General features: G+C 46.0%; 1 protein-coding gene across 6 annotated transcripts in view; it reads right to left on the bottom strand.

Moving 5' to 3' along the window:
• RIN2 (Ras and Rab interactor 2) overlaps positions 1-23,749 on the bottom strand; it is a 246,307-nt gene that overhangs the window by 34,367 nt on the left and 188,191 nt on the right. For all 6 annotated transcript variants that reach the window (XM_055372352.2, XM_055372353.2, XM_031004947.3 and 3 more), the window contains 3 exons: positions 11,259-11,451; positions 7,251-7,362; positions 3,045-3,117 (listed from right to left, as the gene is read on the bottom strand). In XM_055372352.2, coding sequence (XP_055228327.2) covers positions 3,045-3,117; positions 7,251-7,362; positions 11,259-11,451 — 378 coding nt within the window. The remainder of the gene's footprint in view (positions 1-3,044; positions 3,118-7,250; positions 7,363-11,258; positions 11,452-23,749) is intronic.

Below are 23,749 nucleotides of genomic sequence, written 5' to 3'. Positions count from 1 at the left end.
GAATAGTATGGTGGGAAAATATGGGCTTTGGCATTAAGGCAGGCCTGAGTTCAACTCCCGTAACTGTCATTTACTGATTGAATGATTGTGGGCACGTGCTTCACTTTTTCTGCCTCAGTGTTTTCATCATCCTAATTTATAGGGTTGCCATGAGGATTAGAAATATGTATGTATGGTGCTTTGTACAGATATAGAAGACCCCTAAAATTATTATTTCCTCTATTCCTCTATTCCGGTCTGAGGACAAGCAGCATTAGCCTCAACCCCTGGGAGCTTGCTGAAAATGCAAAACCTCAGGTACCACCCCAGACCCACTGAATCGGATTCTGCATTTAGCAAGACTCCAGATGACTCTAGTACTCTCACTACTACACTGATAACACCAAATCAACAAAGCGTTGCCAGGCATTGGGGGTGAAGGTGTGCAGTCACTATTTGTATTCTCAACAACACTTTTCAGCGAGCCTTCCCACTATGGCAAATCCTATGTTTATTGATTCGTGAATTCTCTTGTGCAATGCATATTTGCATATGCATGCTGTGTGAAACACCAGAACCAATAATCCAATCACTTTCTTTACTTGAATATATTTATATACTAACAACCAACTAAAAAATGTCACAAATATTCTTGTAAGACTGAGTAAATCAACTACCAATTGCCAAGAACATAGATGAGTAGCATAGAAAGAGAAACAAAAACATCAAATATCTTTGCATTTTGGAACAAACAGGGAAATTAATCTTGGCCTTCCTACCTGCAAAACATCAATTTTGGAGTTTTCCTGTAAGTACCTTATATATTGGTATCATGCATTATAGTTTATAAGGCTTTCATATACTTTATCTCCTTGCATCTTCAAACAGTCCTGGACAGCAGGTACTCCAGTCTACCATGAACACTGATGGTAACTTTTCTATGCTACTGCCAAATATTGCTTTGTAGGTGTAATGATTTTTCCCAACAACTCCACAATTACCAAAAAGCGAACTGTGAAAAGTAAATATCAGCCGGCTTCACCCCTGGCCAACGTGTTAGCATTGAGACTTACTCCTCCAACCTGGTTGGCTTTAGGCCAGACCAGGTGTGGTTCCCTGGGGATGAGTGTGTGTGTGTGTGTGTGTGTGTGTGTGTCTGTTGGGGGCTGTGCTTCTGCACCAGCCTCCTCTCTTTGGGCAGCACATTTCATTTCCTTACACAGGCTTAAGAGATCCTGCCCAAGTCATGGCAGGCAGGTTGCATCCTCTTGGGAGGTGCTCCCAGGTACTGGTCCCATTCTCAGTGAAGCCCTCATTTTCTTCCTGCTGGTGAGCAGCACTGAATTCCTCCTCTGGAAGTGCCTCCCCTTCCTGAGGCCATTTATTGTGTGGCTTCAGCTGACCTGGAGACTTCAGAGGGTGAACGGCTTAGTGGCTCCTGGCCGGGCACGGTGCTCACACCTGTAATCCCAGCACTTTGGGAGGCTGAGGCGGGCGGATTGCCTGAGGTCAGGAGTTTGAGACCAGCCTGGCCAACGCGGTAAAACCCCGTCTCTACTAAAAATACAAAAATTAGCTGGGCATGGTGGTGCATGCCTGTAATCCCAGCTACTCAGGAGGCTGAGGCAGGAGAATTGCTTGAACCCAAGGAGGTGGAGGTTGCAGTGAGCCGAGATCACGCCATTGCACCCCAGCCTGGGCAACAAAAGTGAAACTCCATCTCAAAAAAAAAAAAAAAGTGCGTAGTGCCTCCTGCCCTCTGGCAGAGTCTAGTCAACAGGCATTTAGTCTTTGAGAAACAACCTAATCCTTATATTAAAATAAACCGAGCCAAACTCAAATAAACTCCCCAGCCCATATGTGTGTTAGCTGTGAGAAGTGATGTCTAAAAACATCCTAGTAACACATTTTCCTGTCTCTGCCATATCAGCTGCCATGGACAGACAGAGAAGAAAAGGAGGCCAAATTGAGCTCAGCCCCATAAGAGGAGGCAATGCCAATGCCCGCAGATAACAAGAATTTTGATTCTTAATTACTGAAAAAACACTTGATGTGAAAAAACTGTTATTGCTAGTAAGAAAAAAATGAAAAAAAAAAAAAAGAAAGAAAGCCTTTCACAATGCACACCCTGTTGACTCTGGTTAATATTCTGATTCTGGGCGGGGCGTGGTGGCTCACACCTGTAATCCCAGCACTTTGGGAGGCCGAGGCGGGTGAATCATCTGAGGTTAGGAGTTCAAGACCAGCCTGGTCAACATGGTGAAAACCCGTCTCTACTAAAAATACAAAAATTAGCCAGGCATAGTGGTAGGCACCTGTAATCTCAGCTAATCAGGAGGCTGAGTCGGGAGAATTGCTTGATCCCAGGAGGCAGAGGTTGTAGTGAGCCAAGATCACGCCACTGCTCTCCAGCCTGGGTGACAGAGTGAGACTTCATCTCAAAAAGAAAACAAAAAACAAAAAACTGATTTTGGACTTAACGTTGTATAGAACAAAATAGTTGCTTTGGTTATGAAAAGGACATGAGCACCCAATTGGCCTGAAGGACAAGACTGATGGGCTGGTTTAAGGAACCCACATTTGTAGAATGAACTCCATGTCTTACAGAGTTTTCAGAGGCATTATCATGAACCTTTCAAAGTCACAGGTTTACATGTGCAGTCCCTTTCTGTGTGTAGGTATGTGTGCGCATGTGTGTATGTGTGTGCATGTGTGTGTGCGTGTGTGCATGTGTGTGTGCATGTGTGCACATATATGCATGTGTGCGTGTGTTTCCTGCTTGATGGGTCTGGCTGAAAAGAGCCTTGGGAGCAGCTTGAAGAAATAATCATATGAAGGATAATTTATGTTTGGAGGGGTTGGGATAGTTGTTTTGACCTTAAGCCTGGCATGGTGTGAACTTGGTGAACCTGTTCACTTGGTGAACATTTTACTTAAGTAACCAGTCTTAATCTGCCAACATCAAATAGGTGGCTAGCCTCCTAGATCCTTCAAGAAACCTCAGGTTAATTATATCCCACACACCAAACAGGGCCTTGAAACCATATGAGAGGAAGAGGCCTTACCTGCTGATGCAGTAGAAAGCAATGAGCCGGAATAAATCTGCAAAACTGATTCCTGAGCCTTCCAGGGAAAAGGCTGGAAAAGAGATTTCAGAAACCAGCTGATTCTCCCTGAGCACGTTCTGGGACAGGAAGAGCCCCCTAACACCACGTGTGTGGGACCATCTGAGTACTCTCAAACAAACTACCGTGTGGCTTATCAGAACCAGCTGTGCAGAGGAGGCATGTCAGCCAGCAGCCACCGGTAAACAGTCGATGATCTGGAAGTTCATCGCTTGACTCATGCCGAGCACATGCTCCAGTGCTTGGTAAACAGACCAGGACAGACTCGAGTTGCACAACTGTCTTCTTTTTTAACTTCAGAACACAAAGGGCAGGGGACAAGGGGCCAGTCTGTCTGGATTGTATCAGCACAGGACAGGGCTTGGGGAACACCAAGACCCCTACTCCCCTCGATCCCTTGACCCTCCTAGGACACACACTTCCCTGGCCACTCCTTTTTGCCATAACAGAGCACCTGTGATAAAAGCACACGGGAGAAGGAATGTAGAGCTGGGAGGATATGACGAGGTTCCCCGAAATCAGCTTTTGGTTAAATTCAACGTGAAAGATTCCAAAACCGGCCAGGCATGGTGCCTCATGCATGTAATCCCAGCACTTTGGGAGGCCGAGGAGGGAGGATCTCTTGAGCCCAGGAGTTTGAGACCAGTCTGGGCATTATAGAGAGACTACATCTCTCTTTTTTTCTCTCTCTCTCTCTCTCACTTTTTTTTAAAACAAAGATTCTAAAACCCATTTACTTGGAGTGTTGTTCCCCCCTCCACCCCTGCTCCAGTGTTCAAATTTTCTAACACAGAAGACATGTTCTGGGCCGGCCGTGGTGGCTCACGCCCGTAATCCCAGCACTTTGTGAGGCCAAGGTGGGTGGATTACCTGAGGTCAGGAGTTTGAGACCAGCCTGGCCAACATGGCAAAACCCTGTCTCTACTGAAAATACAAAAATTAGCTGGATGTGGTGACACGCACCTGTAATCCCAGCTATTCGGGAGGCTGAAGGAGGAGAATCATTTGAACCTGGGAGGTGGACATTGCAGTGAGCCAAGATAGAGCCACTGCACTGTAGCCTGGGTGACAGAGAAAGACTCTGTCTCAAAAAAAAAAAAAAAAAAAAAAACACATACTGGCAAGACGGTGTGGCATTCTGCACATCTTCCAAATGCTGGGCAGCAAGTGGTCTGACTTCAAATACTCATGAATTTGCCAGCCAGCCCTCACACCACCTCAGCTGAGCAACTCACACGGATATTCCCCTAAACATTTGAAATATCCTGTTTTATGAAGATTTCCTCAATCCAATGTGTTTCTTCTCACTCATACCCTCATTTATTTTGCTTATTTGCCTTTTTTTTTTTTCTTGGAGACAGAGTTTCGCTGTTGTTGCCCAGGTTGGAGTGCAATGGTGCAATCTCAGCTCACTGCAACCTCCATCTCCCGGGTTCAAGCGATTCTCCCGTCTAAGCCTCCCAAGTAGCTGGGATTACAGGCATGTACCACCAAGCCTGGCTAATTTTGTATTTTTAGTAGAGACGGGGTTTCTCCATGTCAGGCTGGTCTCGAACTGCTGACCTCAGGCGATCCGCCCACCTCAGCCTCCCAAAGTGCTGGGATTACAGGTGTGAGCCACTGCGCCGGTTGTGCTTCTTTGCTTTTTTGTATTATTTTATTATTTCTGTAGCAACCCCAAAAAACATCCATACCGCTACACGTATACCATCACAGACACACAGAAACAACAAACACACGTGTGCCACAATTTGTAGAGTTAAGGAGGAGGGAACTGATTTGGAGCAGGTTAGCTTCTCCAAGCCTCGGTTTTCTCATCTGGAAAATGGACCCTAACAGTACTTTCCTTATCTCCCAGAAGGGTGGTGGGGGGAGCTGAAATTTTTAAAAAATGAAATAATTTATGTGAAAGCATTGTTTCCAAATATGAGGTGTTGTTTATTATTAAGCTGCACTGTCCATAAGTTATGACAAAATATCTGAATATTTATTTATTTGAGATAGAGTTTCACTCTGTCGCCCAGGCTGGAGAGTGCAACGGCACTATCTCAGATCATTGCAACCTCCACCTCCCGGGTTCAAGCGATTCTCCTGCCTCAGCCTCCTGAGCAAATGGGATTACAGGCTTGTGCCACCACACCTGGCTAATTTTTGTGTTTTCAGTAGAGACAGCGTTTCACCATGTTGCCCAGACTGGTCTAGAACCCCTAGCCTCAAGTGATCCGCCCACCTCAGCCTCCCTGAATGTTTTTATAGCAAGTCCTTCCTTCACCTCAATTCACAGAGAAGATAAACAGGCCCTGGCTGAGAAGGGGCCATTGCAGTGGGACCCAGGCCTGTGGTAACTAGTTATGACCAGGCTAATGCTTTATTTAAACAAGCTCTTTTAACCACTTGAAGTCACCTGGAGAAGATTAGGGAAGTGATTAGAGGCCTCGTCAAATTATGGGGGAAAAACCTTCGGCCACAAGGACCTCAGTGAACAACCAGGAAGCTTCCACACACATTGCCCACACTTCTGGAAGAAGAGAGGAAGTGGCTTCCGACCAACACATCCATCGTGCTCCACTTTGGACATCAGGGAGGAATTTGAAAACCAGTTAGATCTGTGGCTTCTTGCCTTGTGGACTTTTTTTTTTTTTTTTTTTAAATATTTTTGGGTTGTTTTTTCATTTTTAAGACACGGTCTGGCTCTGTCGCCCAGGCTGGAGTGCAGTGGCACGATCACGGCTCACTGCACTTAAGTGATCCCACCTCAGCCTCCTTAGCAGCTGGGACTACAGGCGTGTGTCATCATGCCTGGCTAATTTTTTTTTTTTTTTGGTAGAGATGGAGTTTTGCCATGTTGCCCAGGCTGGTCTCAAATTCCTGAGCTCAAGCAACCCTCTGGCCTTGGCCTCCCAAAGTGCTAGGATTACAGGTGTGAGCCATGGTGCCCAGCCTCTCGCAGACTTTCAAAAGCCAATTCAGAATTACTTAATTGATTCACTTAATATAAATTCATTGTCAATTCACCTAACACATTATTAGCTCAATATGAATTTATTACCTTTCAAGCAGTGGGTTTGCAATGTACCTTCTGGTTGCATCCTAATGTATTTACATTATTGGCTGGGTTCTGCCTGCTCGTGCGCCTTTCAGGGGGAGGTTTTTCCCTGGCATCCACGACCTTGTGGACTTGTAAGATCCAGGTTGACAATTGAGCTGGAGGCGGTTCACAGTCAGCCTGGCAGGTTTTACCCTCTCCTAACTCAGTTAATGGTCATTTGGCTCGGCAAGATTGTGCCCTCCCGGCTGAGTAGAATCTCATCTCAGCCCTGAAACTGACCTTCATCTACACCTTCAGCTTCTCCAAATGCAGGAGGTGAGGTGCTGGGAAATCGGGGAGCAAGTGGGAATCCCAGGCTCTGTCTTGCTTCTGAGCTCTCTCCTCCTGGCCTGCTCCTCCCACTCCTCCCCCTTTGATGTGCAGATCCATCTTCCGATCCTTTCTTGGAGGCTGGCAGTACATCGGAACTGGGTGTTCCCTTTTTTATTTAAAATTTGGCCTCCCGACACTTCACATTTCCAATGACCAATCGTGGAACAGCAGAAAGAAAACCAACACTTCTGAACACCACTCTCCCTTCAAAATGTTCATCAAAAGGTTGGATTCTGCCTCTGATTAGCTGCATTTCATAGAAGACTGAACACTGATTGCCTGGAGGGAACAGGTCTGCTCAGGGATTATTTATTCACGAAGAAGTGCAGACACATGCTTTAGGATTAGATCCCGTAAAAGGGCTCTCTCGCTACAGTCTCCTTGCAACTTAGTCATTGGCAAACCTGGGAACTGAATTCATGTTCCACTTAACTGGGTAGGGGGAGAGGAAGTCAACCTCTATTAGTTCCCTACCATATGCCATGCAGTAGGCTGCACACTTTATATTCAGGTTGTTTGACTCATTAACATCTCAGAGGTTACCATCACCCCATTATACAGATGAGAAAACTGAGGCTCCTGGAGTAGGTTATCTGCCTAGTCATTCAGTGCCAAGACTCAGACCCATATCTGCCCATCTCAAAACCAGAGCTCCTTCCATTTCCACTCCCTGCAGAGCCCCGTGGCCCTGTCAGTCAGGACCTGAGCATCCAATGACCACTTACTGTATGTGCTTTCCTTTATGGCAAATTCCTTGAGTGGGGCCCCAAATTCACAGGGCAGGCGGAGGGAGAGGACTTTCTTCTGCATCTTGGTAGATTTATGAACCAGGAAGATCTAGTGGAGGGAAAAGAAATACAAGCTTTAGGAAATATCTAGAATGTTGGAACCCAAGCATCTGGTTTCCCTCACACTCAATGAATAGAACCTCTTCATATCCACACTGCATGGCTCCCTGCAGGAAACTCTCCTGCCATAGAAAGGGGTGCTCAGAGCACAGGCTGCAGACACCTTTGTTCATTACTGGCTCCAAAAGAATCCTGCTTTCCCTCTGACAGAAGCTGCTCCATGGGGCTAAGAACTCCTCTAGTCTGCATAAGCATTTTCAGTTCAGTGACTGTTTTACTGCTGGAGTTACGGTCTCCAGCCCCTGTCTTATATGAGTTATATTCTGTAGCCCCTGTCTTATATATCTTGGTTGGTGAAACCTAAATTCTAAACAAAGGTAACATGACTAAACCATAGGAATTGGGATTTCATTGGTTAACTTGGCTTATGAGGATATTTACAATAGAAATTTAAGTTTGTGGCCAACAGTGAAAAAGCAGAAGTTGCTTTGTTTTTTGTTTTCAAATTGAAATCTGAATTTCTAGCTCCTCTTGGAAAATGAGATGATATAGCAAGACCAGGCAACAATCTACTGGAGCTGAAAAATGGCTGTTCCATTTGGGTGGTGGGTGGATGCACTCTGAAGTTCACCCTGGTGGACATGGAGGCTGTCCATTTATTCCTGACTCACTTCACATTCTACCAGTTCCCTCAAGATCCTAATATTGTCTTTAGACACATGCTTTAAAACAGTCCAATTCCTAGTGCTGATCTCAGGACACCATTCTGGCCTTCATCACTGCAGTTAAGTATGCTGTGTACTGTTGTGTAGGCCGTGCACTGCACAACTCCAGGAGGCACCATTCACCTAGCCTACAAATGAAGTGACTCTCCCTGGAGTATGGCGTGTGGCAGCCCAGCTGAGTCCTGGTTCCCTTCTGTGGAGCATGGCCCTTCTCCAAGGATCTTATTCTGTCTGTCATGCTTCTTTAGCTACTTCTCTTTCCTCTGCATTTAAACACCTTACTCTCTACCTATTCTCTCCCCTACCTTTCTACAGCCTTTCATTTTGTCCCTGCCTAATCTTTGCTCCTCTCTTTATCTCCAGTTAATATCTCATAAGATACTTTATTTGGGGGTGGGAAGATGGGTATGGGACTTGGGTATCTGGTGAAGAATGAAGCTGGAAGACCTTGAGTTCTCTTTTCTCCTGGCACTATGGGGATGCATCCATAGGACTCTTCCAGTAGCAGGTTCTGGGAGTCAGTGCCTCTGGGACACCCTAAAACTGAAGCAGATGCTTCCTAAATAGCATCCAGGGGTGTAAGAGGCCAAAGCACTGTGGAGAGGCAGCTGTTGGTTGTTAGGAGAGGAAGTAACACTCCCTTTTCCAAGTGAAGATCTCCCTGAGCCTTGGGGTTGGGGAGTGCAACCTCTAGGCCTTATTTTTTGGAGGACTGCAGCCTTACATTATATCAGGGGTTGGCAAAGTCTGGCCTGCAGACGAAATCCATCCTGCCATCTGTTTCTGAGTAAAGTTGTATTGAAATACAGCCACGCTCGATCATTTACATATTGTCTGTGGCTGCTTTTGCATGACAATAGTGTATTTGAGTAGTTGTGACAGAGACTCTATGGCCTGCAAAGCCAAAAATATTTTACTTTGCCCTTTACAGAAACAGTTTGTGGACCCCTATCTTAGATTGTAGAATAATTAAGGATGGGCACCCCAAGAGCCCACTTCACTCATGCCACCATGGCCAGTCTCTCAAATCCTCCTTTTTCACACACTTTTAGCCACCTGCTTTTCTCTCTCTTCTTTATTTTATTTAATTATTTTATTTTTAGATGGAGTCTTGGTCTGTCATTCAGGCTGGAGTGCAGTGGTGCAATCTCAGCTCACTGCAACCTCCACCTCCTGGGTTCAAGCAATTCTCCTGCCTCAGCCTCTGGAGTAGCGGGGGTTACGGGTGCATGCCACCATGGCTGGCTAACTTGTGTATTTTTAGTAGAGATGGGGTTTCGCCATGTTGGCCAGGCTGGTCTCGAACTCCTGATCTCAAGTGATCTGCTCGCCTTGGCCTCCCAAAGTGCTGGGATTACAGGCCTGAGCCACCATGCCTGGCCTCTCCCTTCGTTATTCTTGACTGTCCTGGTCCACGTTACTCCTGTCCTGGCCCTGCCCTCAACCTGCCCAATCTCATCAGGCAGGCCCTGTGCAGGGATCAGGCAGGCGGATGGAGAGAACATGCCTGGCTTGTTTCCCACGCAGGTCTCAGCAAGAGTGGACGTGCCCTACCTTGGGAGGGGGAGCTGGGCAGGCTGTTGCCTAGCTCTGCAGCAACTTCTGTCTTTGGAATGTTTTGCAGAAATGCAAGAGCAGACAATTCAACTGGCTGAAAGTTAGGCTTCACAGAAGGTGAGGAAATCCTGATCCTATAGAACAAAACTAGAGGCAGCAGCTCTGTGTTATGGCCAAGGGATTCTCTGCAAAGATGAGAAAGCACCGTGCCTTGTTCCCCTGAGCATGTTCTAGCAGACGTCTTAGTTCTACCTGTTTCTGCCTGATGAGGAATAAAGAAAGATTCATATGTTTTTAAAAAAGTGAGAACAGACAGACTCTGACTGCTAGGAAACTCAAAAATGTATTTAGTGCCCAATTCTTATGACATTCCTCAGCTAGCTACTAATGGGATTTTCTCCTTGCTTCTCCATCTAGTTCTTAATCTCTATCTTGTGTTGCGTGTTAAGTATTATTTTATCTGTGACTTATTGTATTTATCCTTTGGAAGTAGACACTGTACACAAATGCCATCCACTATAACTTTGTACTACAATGACAGTGTTCCAAATTTTGCACCATCTAATATGGTAGCCAGCCGAGGCCAGAGAGCACTTAAAATGTGGCTACGGTAACTGAGGAGCTGAATTTCTAATTTTATTTGCTTTAATTCATGTAAATTTAAAGAGCCACATGGGGCAAGAAGCTACCATATTGGATAGCACAAGAGATACCAATCACTTTTTTTTTTTTTTGGGACAGATTCTTGCTCTGTCACCCAGACTGGAGTGCAGTGGCACAATCTCTGCTCATGGCAACCTCCACTTCCTGTGTTCGGGTGATTCTCCTGCCTCAGCCTCCTGAGTAGCTGGGATTACAGGCGTGTGCCACCACAGCGGGCTAATTTTTGTAATTTTAGTAGAGATAGGGTGCCACTGTGTTGCCCAGGCTGGTCTAGAAATCCTGGCCTCAAGTGATCTGTCCGTCTTGGCCTCCCAAAGTGCTGGGATTACAGGCGTGAGCCCCCGTGCCCGGCTCCAGTCACTTTTTTGAGGACCTTCCACAAGTGGTGGAGTGGTCTGGATGGGACGGACAGTGGTCTTGGATAGACAGTAGCTGAGGAAACCATATTAGACTTTAGTCTGTGTGGAAAGCCCAGGGAAAAGAGGACTACAGAGCAGGCAAGTCTGTGGACACAGAACTTTTGAAGGCTGGGTCCCAAGTTGGATGGCTGGACCTTGGCAGGGCTCCCAGGCTCAGAAGGAGAGGAAGGTAGCAGAGGCCACCAAGGATCTCAGACCCAGGCTCATCCTCAGTGTCCAGGCTCAAGAGGTCAGACCCAGGCTTCTGGCCAGTGGCCCCTACTCGCTACCCAGATGCTCAGTTCTCTGCCGGATCCTTGTACCTCCCATGGTAACTGAGCAGATAAAGACAGAAAGACACATCGTGAAGTGCTCTGTTCCTGGGTTTACAGAATATTTCTGCATTGAAAACCAGTTACACATCAAGAGACATGCTCCTTACAAGCTGGGAAGAACTTTCTGGAACTAACTCCAAGTGTTTTTCTTTAAGCTGGCAGCAGTCCTGCCTGCCTCAACCTGCTTCCCGAGGTTCTGAGTCTTACCCCCGGAGGCTGGGCCTGCAGGACCTCTGCTGCCTCCTCCTCACTCAGACTCAGCTGCAGCCATATGGGGTGGGTGTGGAGGAGCCGGTCCAAGATGCTGAGCCTGTTGGAGAGGCTGTCATAGCCTGAGTCCCGGGCACAGGTCTTCACGTCCTCTTCCTCGGAATAGCCACCATCCTTGTGTCTTACCATGCTAGGAGAAAGAGAAGTGGCAGGGTCAGCTGGCTGCAGTACCATTTCCCTAACAAGGAGACCGTCCCTACAAGTTCATAGGCCAGGCTTGCCACCGCACATACCCCATCTTGTGATCGCCCCCTTAATCATCTTCTCTTCCAGACTGAAAGCTTTCTGAGGGCAGACACAATGTTTTATTTTACCCTATATCTCTAATAATAAAAAGAACACTTTGCACTGGGCAGACCTGACCTTCTATTCCTAACCCCATTTTCAAAAGTTCTAAGCATCCTAAATGCCATTTATTCAGGCTTTGTCTTCTGACATAAAACATTTCTTTTTTTCTTTTTCTTTTCTTTTTTTTTTGAGATGGAGTCTCATTCTGTTGCCCAGGCTGGAGTGCAGTGGCGCGATCTGGGCTCACTGCAACCTCCGTCTCCTGGGTTCAAGTGATTCTCCTGCCTCAGTCTCCTGAGTAGCTGGGATTATAGGCGCACACCACAATGCCCGGCTAAATTTTTGTATTTTTAATAGAGATAGGGTTTCGCCATGTTGGCCAGGCTGGTCTTGAACTCCTGACCTCAGGTGATCCACCTACCTCGGCATTCCAAAGTGCTGGGATTACAGGCATGAGCCACCCTGCCTGGCCAATATAAAACATTTCTAACTTTGAGGACAGAACCCTAAATGCAAAATAGCATGGATGGCAACCATGAGTTCCTAATGCTCAGTAGCATTTCTCATAAGCACAACCATGCCCCAGTCTAAAGGCAAATGCACTCACACAGATTTATTTTGTACCTGAATGATTGGATTTTATTTCTTCTCACAAATCTAAGCATTATTATTACTGACATTATTTATAATAAAACTTCACAGAGGAGTGATGCTGTGCTACTTGTAAAATCATGTCGACATTATTCATAATAGCTAACAAGTGGAAACAACCCAAATGTCTGTCAGTTGATGAGTGGATGAACAAAATGTGGCCAAGTGTGGTGGCTCACGCCTATAATCCCAGCACTTTGGGAGGTTGAGGCGGGCAGATCACTTGAACCCAGGAGTTTGAAGCCAGCCTGTGGAACCTGACGAAATTCCGTTTCTACTAAAAATACAAAAATTAGCCAGGTGTGGTCATGTGCACCTGTAGTCCCAGCTACTCAGGAGGCTGAGGTGGGAGGATGGCTCTAGCCTGGGAGTTTAAGGCTGCAGTAAGCCATGATCCCACCACTGCACTCCAGCCTGGACAACAGGAGTGAGGCCCTGTCTCAAAAAAAGAAGAAAAAAAGAGTAATCTATTCTTACAATGGAATATTATTCAGCCATAAAAAGGAATGGGGCACTGACGCATGCTGCAACATGGATATACTTGGAAAGCATCTTGTTCAGTGACAGAAGCCAGACATAAGGCCACATACTGAATGACTCGATTTACATGAAATATCCAGAACAAGCAAATCTACAGAGACACAAAGTAGATCAGTGGGCTCCAGAGAATGGGGGAGAGAAAAGAGAATGGGGAGCAATTGCAAACAGGTACCAGGTTTCTTTCCGGGGTGATGGAAATGTTCTGGTATTAGATAGTGGTGATAATTGCACAATGTGTGAATGTACTAAAACCCACGAATCATGCACATTAAAAGGGTGAATTTTATGGTATGTGAATTATATCTTAATGACCCAACCATATTGACATCCTTTTGGTGCCAATACTGGTTCTGTCAGTGAGTGTTTAATTCCCATTTTACCAATGAGAAGACTGAGGCCTAAGAAGTTACTGAGCTGTCCTGAGTGATAACAGCCTTGACACAGCAGAACTAGAAATTACACATACTCTGGTATTTATCCAACGTTGTGGGTACCAAGTCAGGTCAGGGACACAGGGGTGAGGGGCACAGGGGTCAGGGACACAGGGCAGTTTGTATCCATGTAGCGGCTGTTGTGCGCCAAGCCCTTTACCTACATTCTCTCATTTACTCCTCTTGGCAGCCCTGGACCACAGGCACCATGATCCCAGTTTTACAGAGGACCAGGAGTCTTAGCCCAGGTCAGGATCTTGCTCAAGGTCAAGCCCCTGGTCAGAGAGAGGGGGCTGACATTTCCATCCAAGGCAGCTTCGCTCTGGGTTCTCTCACCCTTTACCAAACTCAGAACTGACACTTACCCTGGCTCTCAAGGAGCAGGTCATCAAGCCCTATCCTGTGGCAGCCAAGGGACACCAGATCTGACCATTCATGTCCAAACAAGCAGGTTTAGATTGGGGTACATATGGTCTTCAATCCTCTAAACCCAAAGGAACTCAGCTGTGTGACCCAGATAATGTATTTAGCACTGAGAAGGATGGATAATGAAACTGAATGTATGATGAGTTATAAAAAGGAAATTAAAGAAAGGAAGTGTGATATTTCCACATGGACAACTCTACTCCTAAGAGGTGGGACTGAATTTAGAAGAAGCCAACCTATGCCGATGATTTTTGGGTGTGCAGACTCAATAATAATACCCAGTGTTGGCATGTGGACTGGCCAGAGACCCCCGTCCTAACTTCTCTCCATCACCTTCGTGACTTTCTGCAGGCCTAAGGAATCTCACTCATTCATTCAAGAGATTTATCTTTTTATTTCTTCTCAAATACATGAAAGCTTTGCTCAACTTCTGCTACAAATTTCCAGGTAGGAGGCTCTGTGCCAAAAAGAATAGTTTCTCCTTCTGCAAATGCCATTCCAGGGCCTGCAGGTATTGGGAAGTGAATATTTGCAGTTAAAAAAACATACTCTTCAAAGTGAAGCTGGTGTTAAAATTCCTTTCATAGAAGGTAAAAGAGCCAGCTTTAGACAAGTGATTCTCAACCCTGGCTGCTGATAAAAATCACCTAAAAAAGCCAGGCATGGTGGCTAAAGCCTGTAATCCCAGCACTTTGGGAGGCAGATCACCTGAGACCAGGAGTTCAAGACCAGCCTGGCCAACGTGGTGAATCCCTGTCTCTACTAAAATACAAAAAGTAGCTAGGAGTGGTGGTGGGTGCCTGTAGTCCCAGCTACTCAGGAGGCTAGGGCGGGAGAATTGCTTGAACTTGGGGAGGCAGAGGTTGCAGTGAGTGGAGATCGTGCCACTGCACTCCAGGCTGGGCAACAGAGCAAGACCCTGTCTCAAAAAGAAAAGAAAAAAAAAAAAAAGCCAGGTGCAGTGGCTCATGCCTGTAATCCCAGCACACTTTGGGATGCTGAGGCGGTTGGATCACTGGAAGTCAGGAGTTCAAGACCAGCCTGGTCAACACGGTGAAACCCTGTCTCTGCTAAAAATACCATAATTAGCTGGGCATGGTGGCGCACACCTGTAGTCCCAGCTACTCAGGAGGCTGAGGCAGCCTTGAACTTGGGAGGTGGAGGTTGCAGTGAGCCGAGATCATTCCACTGTACTGTAGCCTGGGCAACAGAGCAAGACTCCATCTCCAAAAAAAGAAAAAAATATTCCCCAGGGGATCCTAATGTGCAACCAAGTTTACAACCACTACTTTGGATCAGTATTTGTCAAACTTGAGAGCCTGCGTGAAAGTCACCTGGGGTTTGTTAAGCCACAGATTCCTGGTTTCAGACTCAAAGCTTCTGCAGGTGTGGGGTGAGCCAGAGACATTGCATTTCTAACAAGCTCTCAGTGACCAATCTGAGGACAACACTGTAAGGAACATTTGCCTGAGATCCAAGTGTAAAACATGCATATTAACTCAGATCAATTAGGGGTTTGGTTTTGTTTTGCTAGGGGCTGGGGGCGGGGGATGGGTACCATGCTACTAAAAGAATTCTTGGCGACTAAATAAATATTTTATCACTGCCATCTCAGGTTGGCCATATTTTGCCAAGACCAAATTGGACAGTGTCTAACATGACAATCGTGATGCTCATGTGTGCTGAAAGTAAACATGTTGACATATCTTCCTTCCCTAGAAGGGCGCATCCTGTGACTCCTCTGTGGTTTCAAGGAGCTGAAAAGCCTTTGTTCTGACAAGTGACCTCAGCCTAAAAAGCAGGGCCCAGACAGGAAGATGGTGAATAAGATTCATGGGGCCTTATAAAACAGCAACCATAATTATCCCTTGCCTTTGCAAATGACTAAGCTGACACCTTGATTCAGCCAGCCACTTGAGGTTTATAGCATATTATTACAGGACAAATTGGCTTTTATCAGGAACAACCTTCAGGAAAAAACTGATGTGAGAACATTGAACATGTAGGGGATGCTACTGGTGCTCCACCTAGAGCCCCTCCTCTAGGGCAGGCACCCATGCCCCGTCTGCTGTGAGTGTTGGCTGTGGAAAGCTCACAGCTGCCCCTGTTCTCCTGGAAATGCCCAGGAAGCTACATCCTCTCCCTGAGAGCAGACTCACTGCCAATGACATAGTGATATGTACTTTCTACATATGTGAGATGGAGAAGAGTGGCCTTCTAGCCTTGAGTTGAGACAACTCTGGGGGGCTATTCTCGCTGCTGAGCTCCCTGTGGGACCAGGCAGAGCCCACATCTTTGCCTTGCCTCTTCCCTTTCCCATCCTGGATCCCTCACTCCTTGGCAGGCTGCTTCTGAATCACTTGCACAAGAAGCCCCGAATCAGGCTCTCCTTCCAGGGAACTCAACCTATGACAGAACTTGATGAGATTCATAGAAACCAGCGATTTCTAAGAAAGATGTCTGCATGCAAACAGGAGGGAAGGCAGTGAACAGAGGTTCATAAAAGGTAAAACACTGTGATACAATCCAGGAGATTCCAATAAAAACATGGTCATAGTGGAATGGCCACAGAGCCAAGCTCAGGGCAGGAAGCATGAGGTTCCTCTCCTAGCTCAGCCGGGCATGTGAGACCTTGCTCAGGTCCCTTTCTGAGCCTCATCCTTTTGATCTGAAAATAGTAAATAACAATACCTTCACCACCAGGTAGTAATCAATGCAAGCAAAAATTGTGAGTGGATGCTAAAATCAGAAGTCAAAAGACTTAGGAAATAGGATAGTCATAGTCTTAAAATATCACCTCACAGATCACTTAATGACTTGTGAAAATGAAAAGGTACCCTGGCAATGGAGGAAACTGGTAGATGTCACCTTAACCAAGTGATCTGTGTTAACTCCTCCAAAAATGAGCTGCCCTGACAACAAATGCCCCCAGTGTGAGGCTCTGAGAAGGTACCATGTCACCTAGGTGTCCTTCCTGCCCCCAAATATGACTCACCTGAATGTATACATGAGAAAACAATCAGAAAAATCCAAATTTCAGTGACAGCAAAACCAATGGCCAAAACTTCAAAAATGTCAATGTTATGAATTTTAACAGGCTGTAGGATTAATACAGGTTTGAGGTGAATAAAGAGATGTAATAGCTACATGGAGTGCATAGCCTGGAACTCATATATGGCATCAGTATAAAAAGATCTATAAAGGACAATTTCACCTGTAATCCCAGCACTTTGGGAGGCCAAGGTGTACGGATCGCTTGATCTCAGGAGTTTGAGGCCAGCCCGGGCAACATGGCAAAACCCAGTCTCTACAAAATATACAGAAAAGAATTAGCCAGGCATGATGGAGCGTTCCTCTGGTCCCAGCTACTCAAGAGTCTGAGGCGGGAGGATTGCTTGAGCTTGGGAGGTGGAGGTTGCAGTGAGCTGAGATGGCTCCACTGCACTTCAGCGGGGGTGACAGAGTTAGACTCTGTCCCAAAAAAAAAAAAAAAAAAAAGTTAGCCAGGCACAGTGGGGTGTGCCTACAGTTCTAGCTACAGCTACTCAGGAGGCTAAGGCAGGAGAACTGTTTGAACCCGAGAAGTGGAGGTTGCAGTGAGCCAGACTGCACCATTGCACTCCAGCCTGGGTGACAGAGCAAGACCTTGTCTCAAAAATAAAATAAAATAAAATAAAATGGAGAATTTCCTTAAGTGTGATAATTTTATTATGCTTACAAAGGAAAAATGCTTTTATTCTTAGGACATGCATACTGAAAAATTTAAGGGCAAAGTATAAACATGTTTGAAAGTGTCAAAAGAAAGAAAGCAAGAAAGTGTCAAATGATGAGCTCCCCCTAAAAAGAAAAAAAATAGGGAGATAAAGAAAATGTAGCAAAATTTCAGCACTTAGTGAATTAACTGAACAGTGCTATCTTTGCAACTTTTCCATAATGTTTGAAATTTCTCAAAATAATAGGTTGGAGGAGAAGTAATAATATCTACCATTTCACTGAGTTTTTATAACTATAAAACTCATTTATTTGTGCAGCCATTCCCACTATGTCTAGGTGTCTAGGGCTGCTATCATGGGGAGATAAAACTTAGGTACAGATACAGTGAGACCCACATGTGAATACAATGGGCAAACCATAGAATGCCCTGCAAAGTATAAGGTGCCTCTAGGGGCAGAGAACAAACACTCACCCAAAAGTCACAGCCTCCACCCATCCCAATTACAACCAAACCTGGGCCTCATGGCTGTGAAGCAGATGGGTGGATATTCCACCCACTTTGGAAGGGCAGGGCTCTCCAGCACCTGTCCTGCTCTCGTGACAACCAGGTTAAGGTTCTTTGGAGTATGGGATGAGAGAGGCCTTTCCACTGGGCTGGATTTCCTTCCTTCCCATGGCCCAGCGTTAGTCGACTGAGCAGGTGGAAGAATAAGTGATTGCAGAAAGCTCGTTCTGAGTAGGACAACCAGGCAGACAAGGGTTAGTTTTACTAGCATTGCCAGAATCAGATTCACCTCAGAGAAACCATCGACACAGAGCAGAACTTCCAAACGATGCATGCCTTTTCTTGTCCTAATTCAGAATTCCAGAAGACAGTACAGTCTACCAGCGCAGCCCCTAATGACCAGTCCTAGTGACCAGGGTCTAGACAAAGCATGCTATGAAGCCTCCCTTGCACTTCTCCCTACATCACCCGCTCCCGCGAGCTGCATCCCCAACCATACATCTGAAATGTACACTTTGACCTTGCAAATGAGAGACAATTAATAAGGCAAAAATACACAGAAATGTGATGCGAGGCCATTTCTGTGGCAAAACGTACTGACTGAGTAAATAAAGTCAACAACTTCCTAGATATAAGAATCCCAGTTTGGCTGTTAAATAGCAAAAAGAAAGTTCAAGGCAAAATGACAAATTCTTACTCTGTCAACCAAGGATGGTGCACATCCATTAGGCTGTGGGTGTCAGCAGGTGTGCTGTGCTCTGTGTGGCTCTGCCCTCAGTGGCAGGACATGAGGAGAAACAAGTAAAACAAAAAGCCCCCTAAACCTCCTCTATGTGTGTAAAACCACACCTTCACTAAGCCGAGCAATTAGATTTTTATTTATTTATTTTGAGATGGAGTCTGGCTCTGTCACCCAGGCTGAAGTGCAGTGGTGCAGTCTTGGCTCACTGCAACCTCTGCCTCCCAGGCTCAAGCGATTCTCCTGCCTCAGCTTCCTAAGTAGCTGGGATTACAGGCACACACCACCATGCCCAGCTAATGTTTGTATTTTTTTTAGTAGAGACGAGGTTTCACCCCGTTGTCCAGGCTGGTCTGGAACTCCTGACCTCAGGCGATCCACCCGCCTTGGCCTCCCAAAGTGCTGGGATTATAGGCTTGAGCCACAGTGTCCAGCCTAGATTTTTTTTTTTTAAAGTAAAATTACGGCCTGGTGCAGTGGCCTGTACCTATAATCCCAGCATTTTCGGAGGCAGAAGGAGGTGGATTGCTTGAGCCTAGGAGGTCGAGGCTGCAGTGAGCTGTGATCATGCCACTACATTCCAGCCTGGGCAACAGAGTGAGACCTTGTCTCAATAAATAAATAAATAAAATTAAAATTAAAATTAAAATCATTCAAGACAATCACTTTTGTCTGGGGCATACTTCCAAGTTGCCTTGGGGAGTGTTCCCGAGAAACTGGAGTTTTTAAATGGACAATTTAATATCATCTATGGTAAGATGTGCCTGATTTTTTTTAAGAACAAAAGTGCTTTCAAACAAATATTTAAAATGTACTATGATTTTTCCACCAGCCTGGCCAACATGGTGAAACCCTATCTTTACTAAAAGTACAAAAATTAACTGGGTGTGGTGGCACGCTCCTGTAGTCCCAGCTACTCGGGAGGCTGAGGCATGAGAATGGCTTGAACCTGGGAGGCGGAGGTTGCAGTGAGCCGAGATCACGCCACTGCACTCCAGCCTGGGAGACAGATGGATACTGCGTCTCCAAAAAAATATGTATATGTATATATATTTTTCCAGTCTATAGCAAACTGTTAGATCATAATTCAGCTAAAATGGGATTGGTTTAGTTAATTAACAATATCTGAAAACCCCTCATAGAATGAATGGCAAGTCTCCTATGGAGATAAATAAGGTGGTTGTGGCCTGTAAGTCAAATGATGCTTTCCTAGGGGAAGTTCCACAGTTCTCTGGCTCCCTTCCGTGTGTCTGTGCGAGCAGCTGTGTCTCAGCACAGTCACCATCACATCTGCCTTGGAGCTGGAACCATCTGTGGTCTACCCTTGCGTTTTATCAAGGTACCGTGTTTGCTTCTACTTACATGAGTCATCTGGAGACACTGGGATGACTGGCTCAGCAGTTAGTTGAAGGAAGGATTATCACAGTTTCTCAAAAGCAGCTTGGCTTTCGGCTTTTATCTCAGTTCCCCAAACCCTGGCCCTAGACAGGACTTTCTCTCCCATGTCAGGCTCCACAAGGTATGGAGAACTCTCCTCTTGGAAGGGCGACACCTGCTTGCTTTGCCGGCTTTCCCAGGCCAATCCTGGTGGAATCTACAAGGACTGCCCCAGACCTGGGATTTGAAGGAGTGAGCGGCAGGCTCCGCCCATGTCTCTCCTTGCAAGTCTCACCTTTCTGGCCAGGCACTCCCTGAAAACAGTCTTTACGAAAAATCCTGGCTTTTCTTGAAGCCTGAGGGCTCGTTCCCTGAAGGTTTCCGGGAATCTCCTACACTTTTATGAAAACAAAGTTTCTCATTGTTTACATGGTAAGTGTTTAATAAGTGGTTACAGAATGAAGACAATGGGCTAATTATCATGTGATAAGTTCTTATCAATAAACAAAAACAACAACAAAAGCAGAACTCAGGTTCCATATTACTTTTGCCTCTGACTAAATTATGGTTTAAGATTCATTACATTGTTTGTCTCCCAAACATAAAGAACTGTAGTTTTGCTACTAAGTGGAAAACTCAAAAACAAAATAAAGCTCTAATGGTGGAAAAGTGTAGATTAATTTTGATATTTAAATTTTTAATTTTAAAAAATACTTTTTTAGAGATGGGGTCTTGCTGTGTTTCCCAGGCTGGTCTCAAACTCCTGGCCTTAAGCGATCCTCCTGCCTCAGCCTCAGCTTCCCGAGTAGCTGGGGCTACAGGCACAAGCCACCACGCCTAGCCCAATTTTGATATTTTGTAATATCTCAATGTTGTTAGAAATTGACAATATTTCCCAAAAAGTGATGGATACATCAAGGTAATCCATAGAGGCATGGTTTTAATTTTAATGGCCATTACCTATTTTAATGGTTATATGTATTCAGTGTGTTTCCCAATTATGGTAAAGATACTGAATTTGCTTTTTTTTTTTTTTTTAAGACAGTCTGACACCCAGGCTGGAGTGCAGTGGTACGATCTCGGCTCACTGCAACCTCCACCTCCTGGGTTCGCGCAATTCTCCCGCCTCAGCCTCCTGAGCAGCTGGGACTTTAGGCGTGCGCCACCACGTCCAGCTAATTTTTGTATTTTTCGTAGAGACAGAGTTTTGCCACGTTGGCCAGGCTGGTCTCGAACTCCTGACGTCAGGTGATCCACCCACCTCGGCCTCCCAAAGTGGTGGGATTACAGGTGTGAGCCACCGCACCCAGCTGAATTTCCTTTTCCCTTTTTTTTTTTTTTTTTTTGAGATAGAATCTTGCTCTGTCACCCAGGGCTGGAGTGCAGTGGTGACACAATTTCGGCTTACTGCAACCTCTGTCTCCCAGGTTCGGGCAATTCTTGTACCTCAACCTCCTGAGTAGCTAGGCACATGCCACCATGCCAGACTAATATTTGCATTTTTAGTAGAGATGGGGTTTCGCCATGTTGGCCAGGCTGGTCTCGAACTCCTGGCCTCAATCAATCCGCCCACCTTGGCCTCTCAAAGTGGTACTGGGATTCCAGGTGTGAGCCCCGGCACCGGCCTGGGAAGATCATCCTGTAGATGCATCTACATGCCGTTGCTCAGCTTCCTCCTTACTGAGTTCAAGCTACTTGGAATGTCTCCTGCCATATCTGGCTCCTACCTACCTACCTGTCAAACTGGGTTCAAATCCTCATCCCTTATCTCCTTCAGCTGCAAGTAATCTGTGGCCTATCACATTCCTTCCTTACTGTCCCCACACCTCCAGGGCACCTACCCCATTCCACTCTGGTCAGACTTCTCTCCCTTACTAGCCTGGCCTCATCCCCAGCCCATATTCAGGCCTAGCCCTGGGCAGGAATTAATAAAAGGTCTGTTTTAGGCGTGACCAGGGGCCTGAGGAGGAGGTGATCTGCAGACAGCAAGGTTTACGGAAGAGGAGGAGCTTAGCGGGCAGGGAGAAATATTCTTAGGGGCACTGGGCAGTTTCTTTCTGAGGCCCCCTAACAAACAGAATCCGCTGCTCAGCTCCAGCCTCAGGAGACAAAGCGTTCTTGTTTCTGTGCTTATCAGGAAATGGGCGGCAAAAATCACCACAGCTACCAAGAGCCACCTGGCCTTTGGCCATCTCTGGGGCAAGAAAAGGAGGCAGCTCCAATCCTTCCAGAAAAACAAATCCTTCCTTATTGCTCATTAATTTCTCCCATGGACACCCCTTCTAAGCTCAAGTCAACTAGCAAGGAGTGGGCTTTGAGTGGCTTTGGTTGTAAAAGTCAGTGATGTTCCTGCAGTCTACATAGTGAAAAAAAAATGATAAGAAAGATAAAAAGAAAAGTCAATGATGAGCTTTTAGTGTAGAATTACAATAATTCTATGCCCACCAATACCAGACATTGGAGACCAGTGCTCCATCCAAGGTCTCCAAATACAGAATGCTTTATTCCAGCACGGAGAATGAGATTTAGGATTCCAACAAAAGTGGCCTGCTGAGTGCAGGAGAAAGTAGAGGGTAGACAGTCCTGGCAGGAAAGTGCTCTTGGATAAAGGCAGGTGCAGTGCATGAGGTCTGAAGAAACCCCAGTGGGAACCCCGCACACAGCTTCAGGGGCTTTTACATTCAGTCATCAATTTATCCGGAATCAAAGCCACCCACCTCCTGCCCATGTGAGTGCACTGAAATCACAATGCTATTTTTGGTAAGGCATGTCATAGTTTCAATGGAATCAACCCTGATTCTAGTCTCCCTCAGGCTCCTAATCTTCAGCGGTTAGGTGGAAAGAGGACTCCAAGTCAGACTTGAATCAGAGCCTTGGCACTGCCCCTTCATCACTGTGAGGCCTGCACCCATTACCACGCACTGTTTAACCTCAGTTTCCCTGTGTCTAAAAATGGATTCTCGCTGAAAAAAGGAATCTGTTAGCAAAACAAATAAATAGAACCTGAAAAGAACTTCTGATTCTAAGTGCCTGGACTGTCTTTGAAACTGTGAGTAAAGGTTCCGCTCCATGGGAGTTTCCAGGATGACTTCTTACTGTCTCCTAATTTTTGGATAGTCACAAAAAGAAAGCAAGGCAAGGTGTTTCCATTCTAGGACTGACAAATCCTGTGGTATTTACACAACTCTGGAGCTCGTTTTGGCAGCATTTCATGTGACCTGGGAGAAAGCAAAACCCCAAAGCTTCTACAGGCCAGCTTCCAGCAGGTCCTGGAAGCAGGAGAGTTCTCCATCTACCATTAGTGTCTAGGCTCAACCTGGACTCTGGTATTGCCATCCTCAACTTTCAGATGGAAAAAGAAAAAAAAAAGCCACTTGTCTTGATATTTTTGTGTTAAAATTTCCATGTATATCATGCTTCTCCAGGAGCCTCCCTTCAGCTGCATGCCAGACTAAAACCTTTTTCCAGGCTGTTGTCTTAACCAGCTGCAATGGCAAGAAAGATACACCCTGGGATGTGGCATTGCCGGAGGGCCCAGGCTTCTAGCTACAAGAGGCCAATGCAGGGGTCGTCTTATGAATCAAGGATGAGACAGAAGTCAGAGTCTTGTGCCCCCCATGGTCCTGATCTTGGGGCAGTAGATCCTTGACCATGTATCAAAAGGAACACAAATATACACCTCAAATGCCAAGCTGCAGCCAAGATGCCTGGATAGGTGGGAGATGAAGCCAGGACTTAGCGGGGCTGGGAGAAGAGA

This window comes from Gorilla gorilla, chromosome 21 (genome assembly GCF_029281585.2).
Source record: "Gorilla gorilla gorilla isolate KB3781 chromosome 21, NHGRI_mGorGor1-v2.1_pri, whole genome shotgun sequence".
Classification (NCBI taxonomy): domain Eukaryota; kingdom Metazoa; phylum Chordata; class Mammalia; order Primates; family Hominidae; genus Gorilla; species Gorilla gorilla.
The sequence above is the reverse complement of the archived record's forward strand: the minus strand, read 5'-3'. Positions and strand labels throughout refer to the sequence as shown.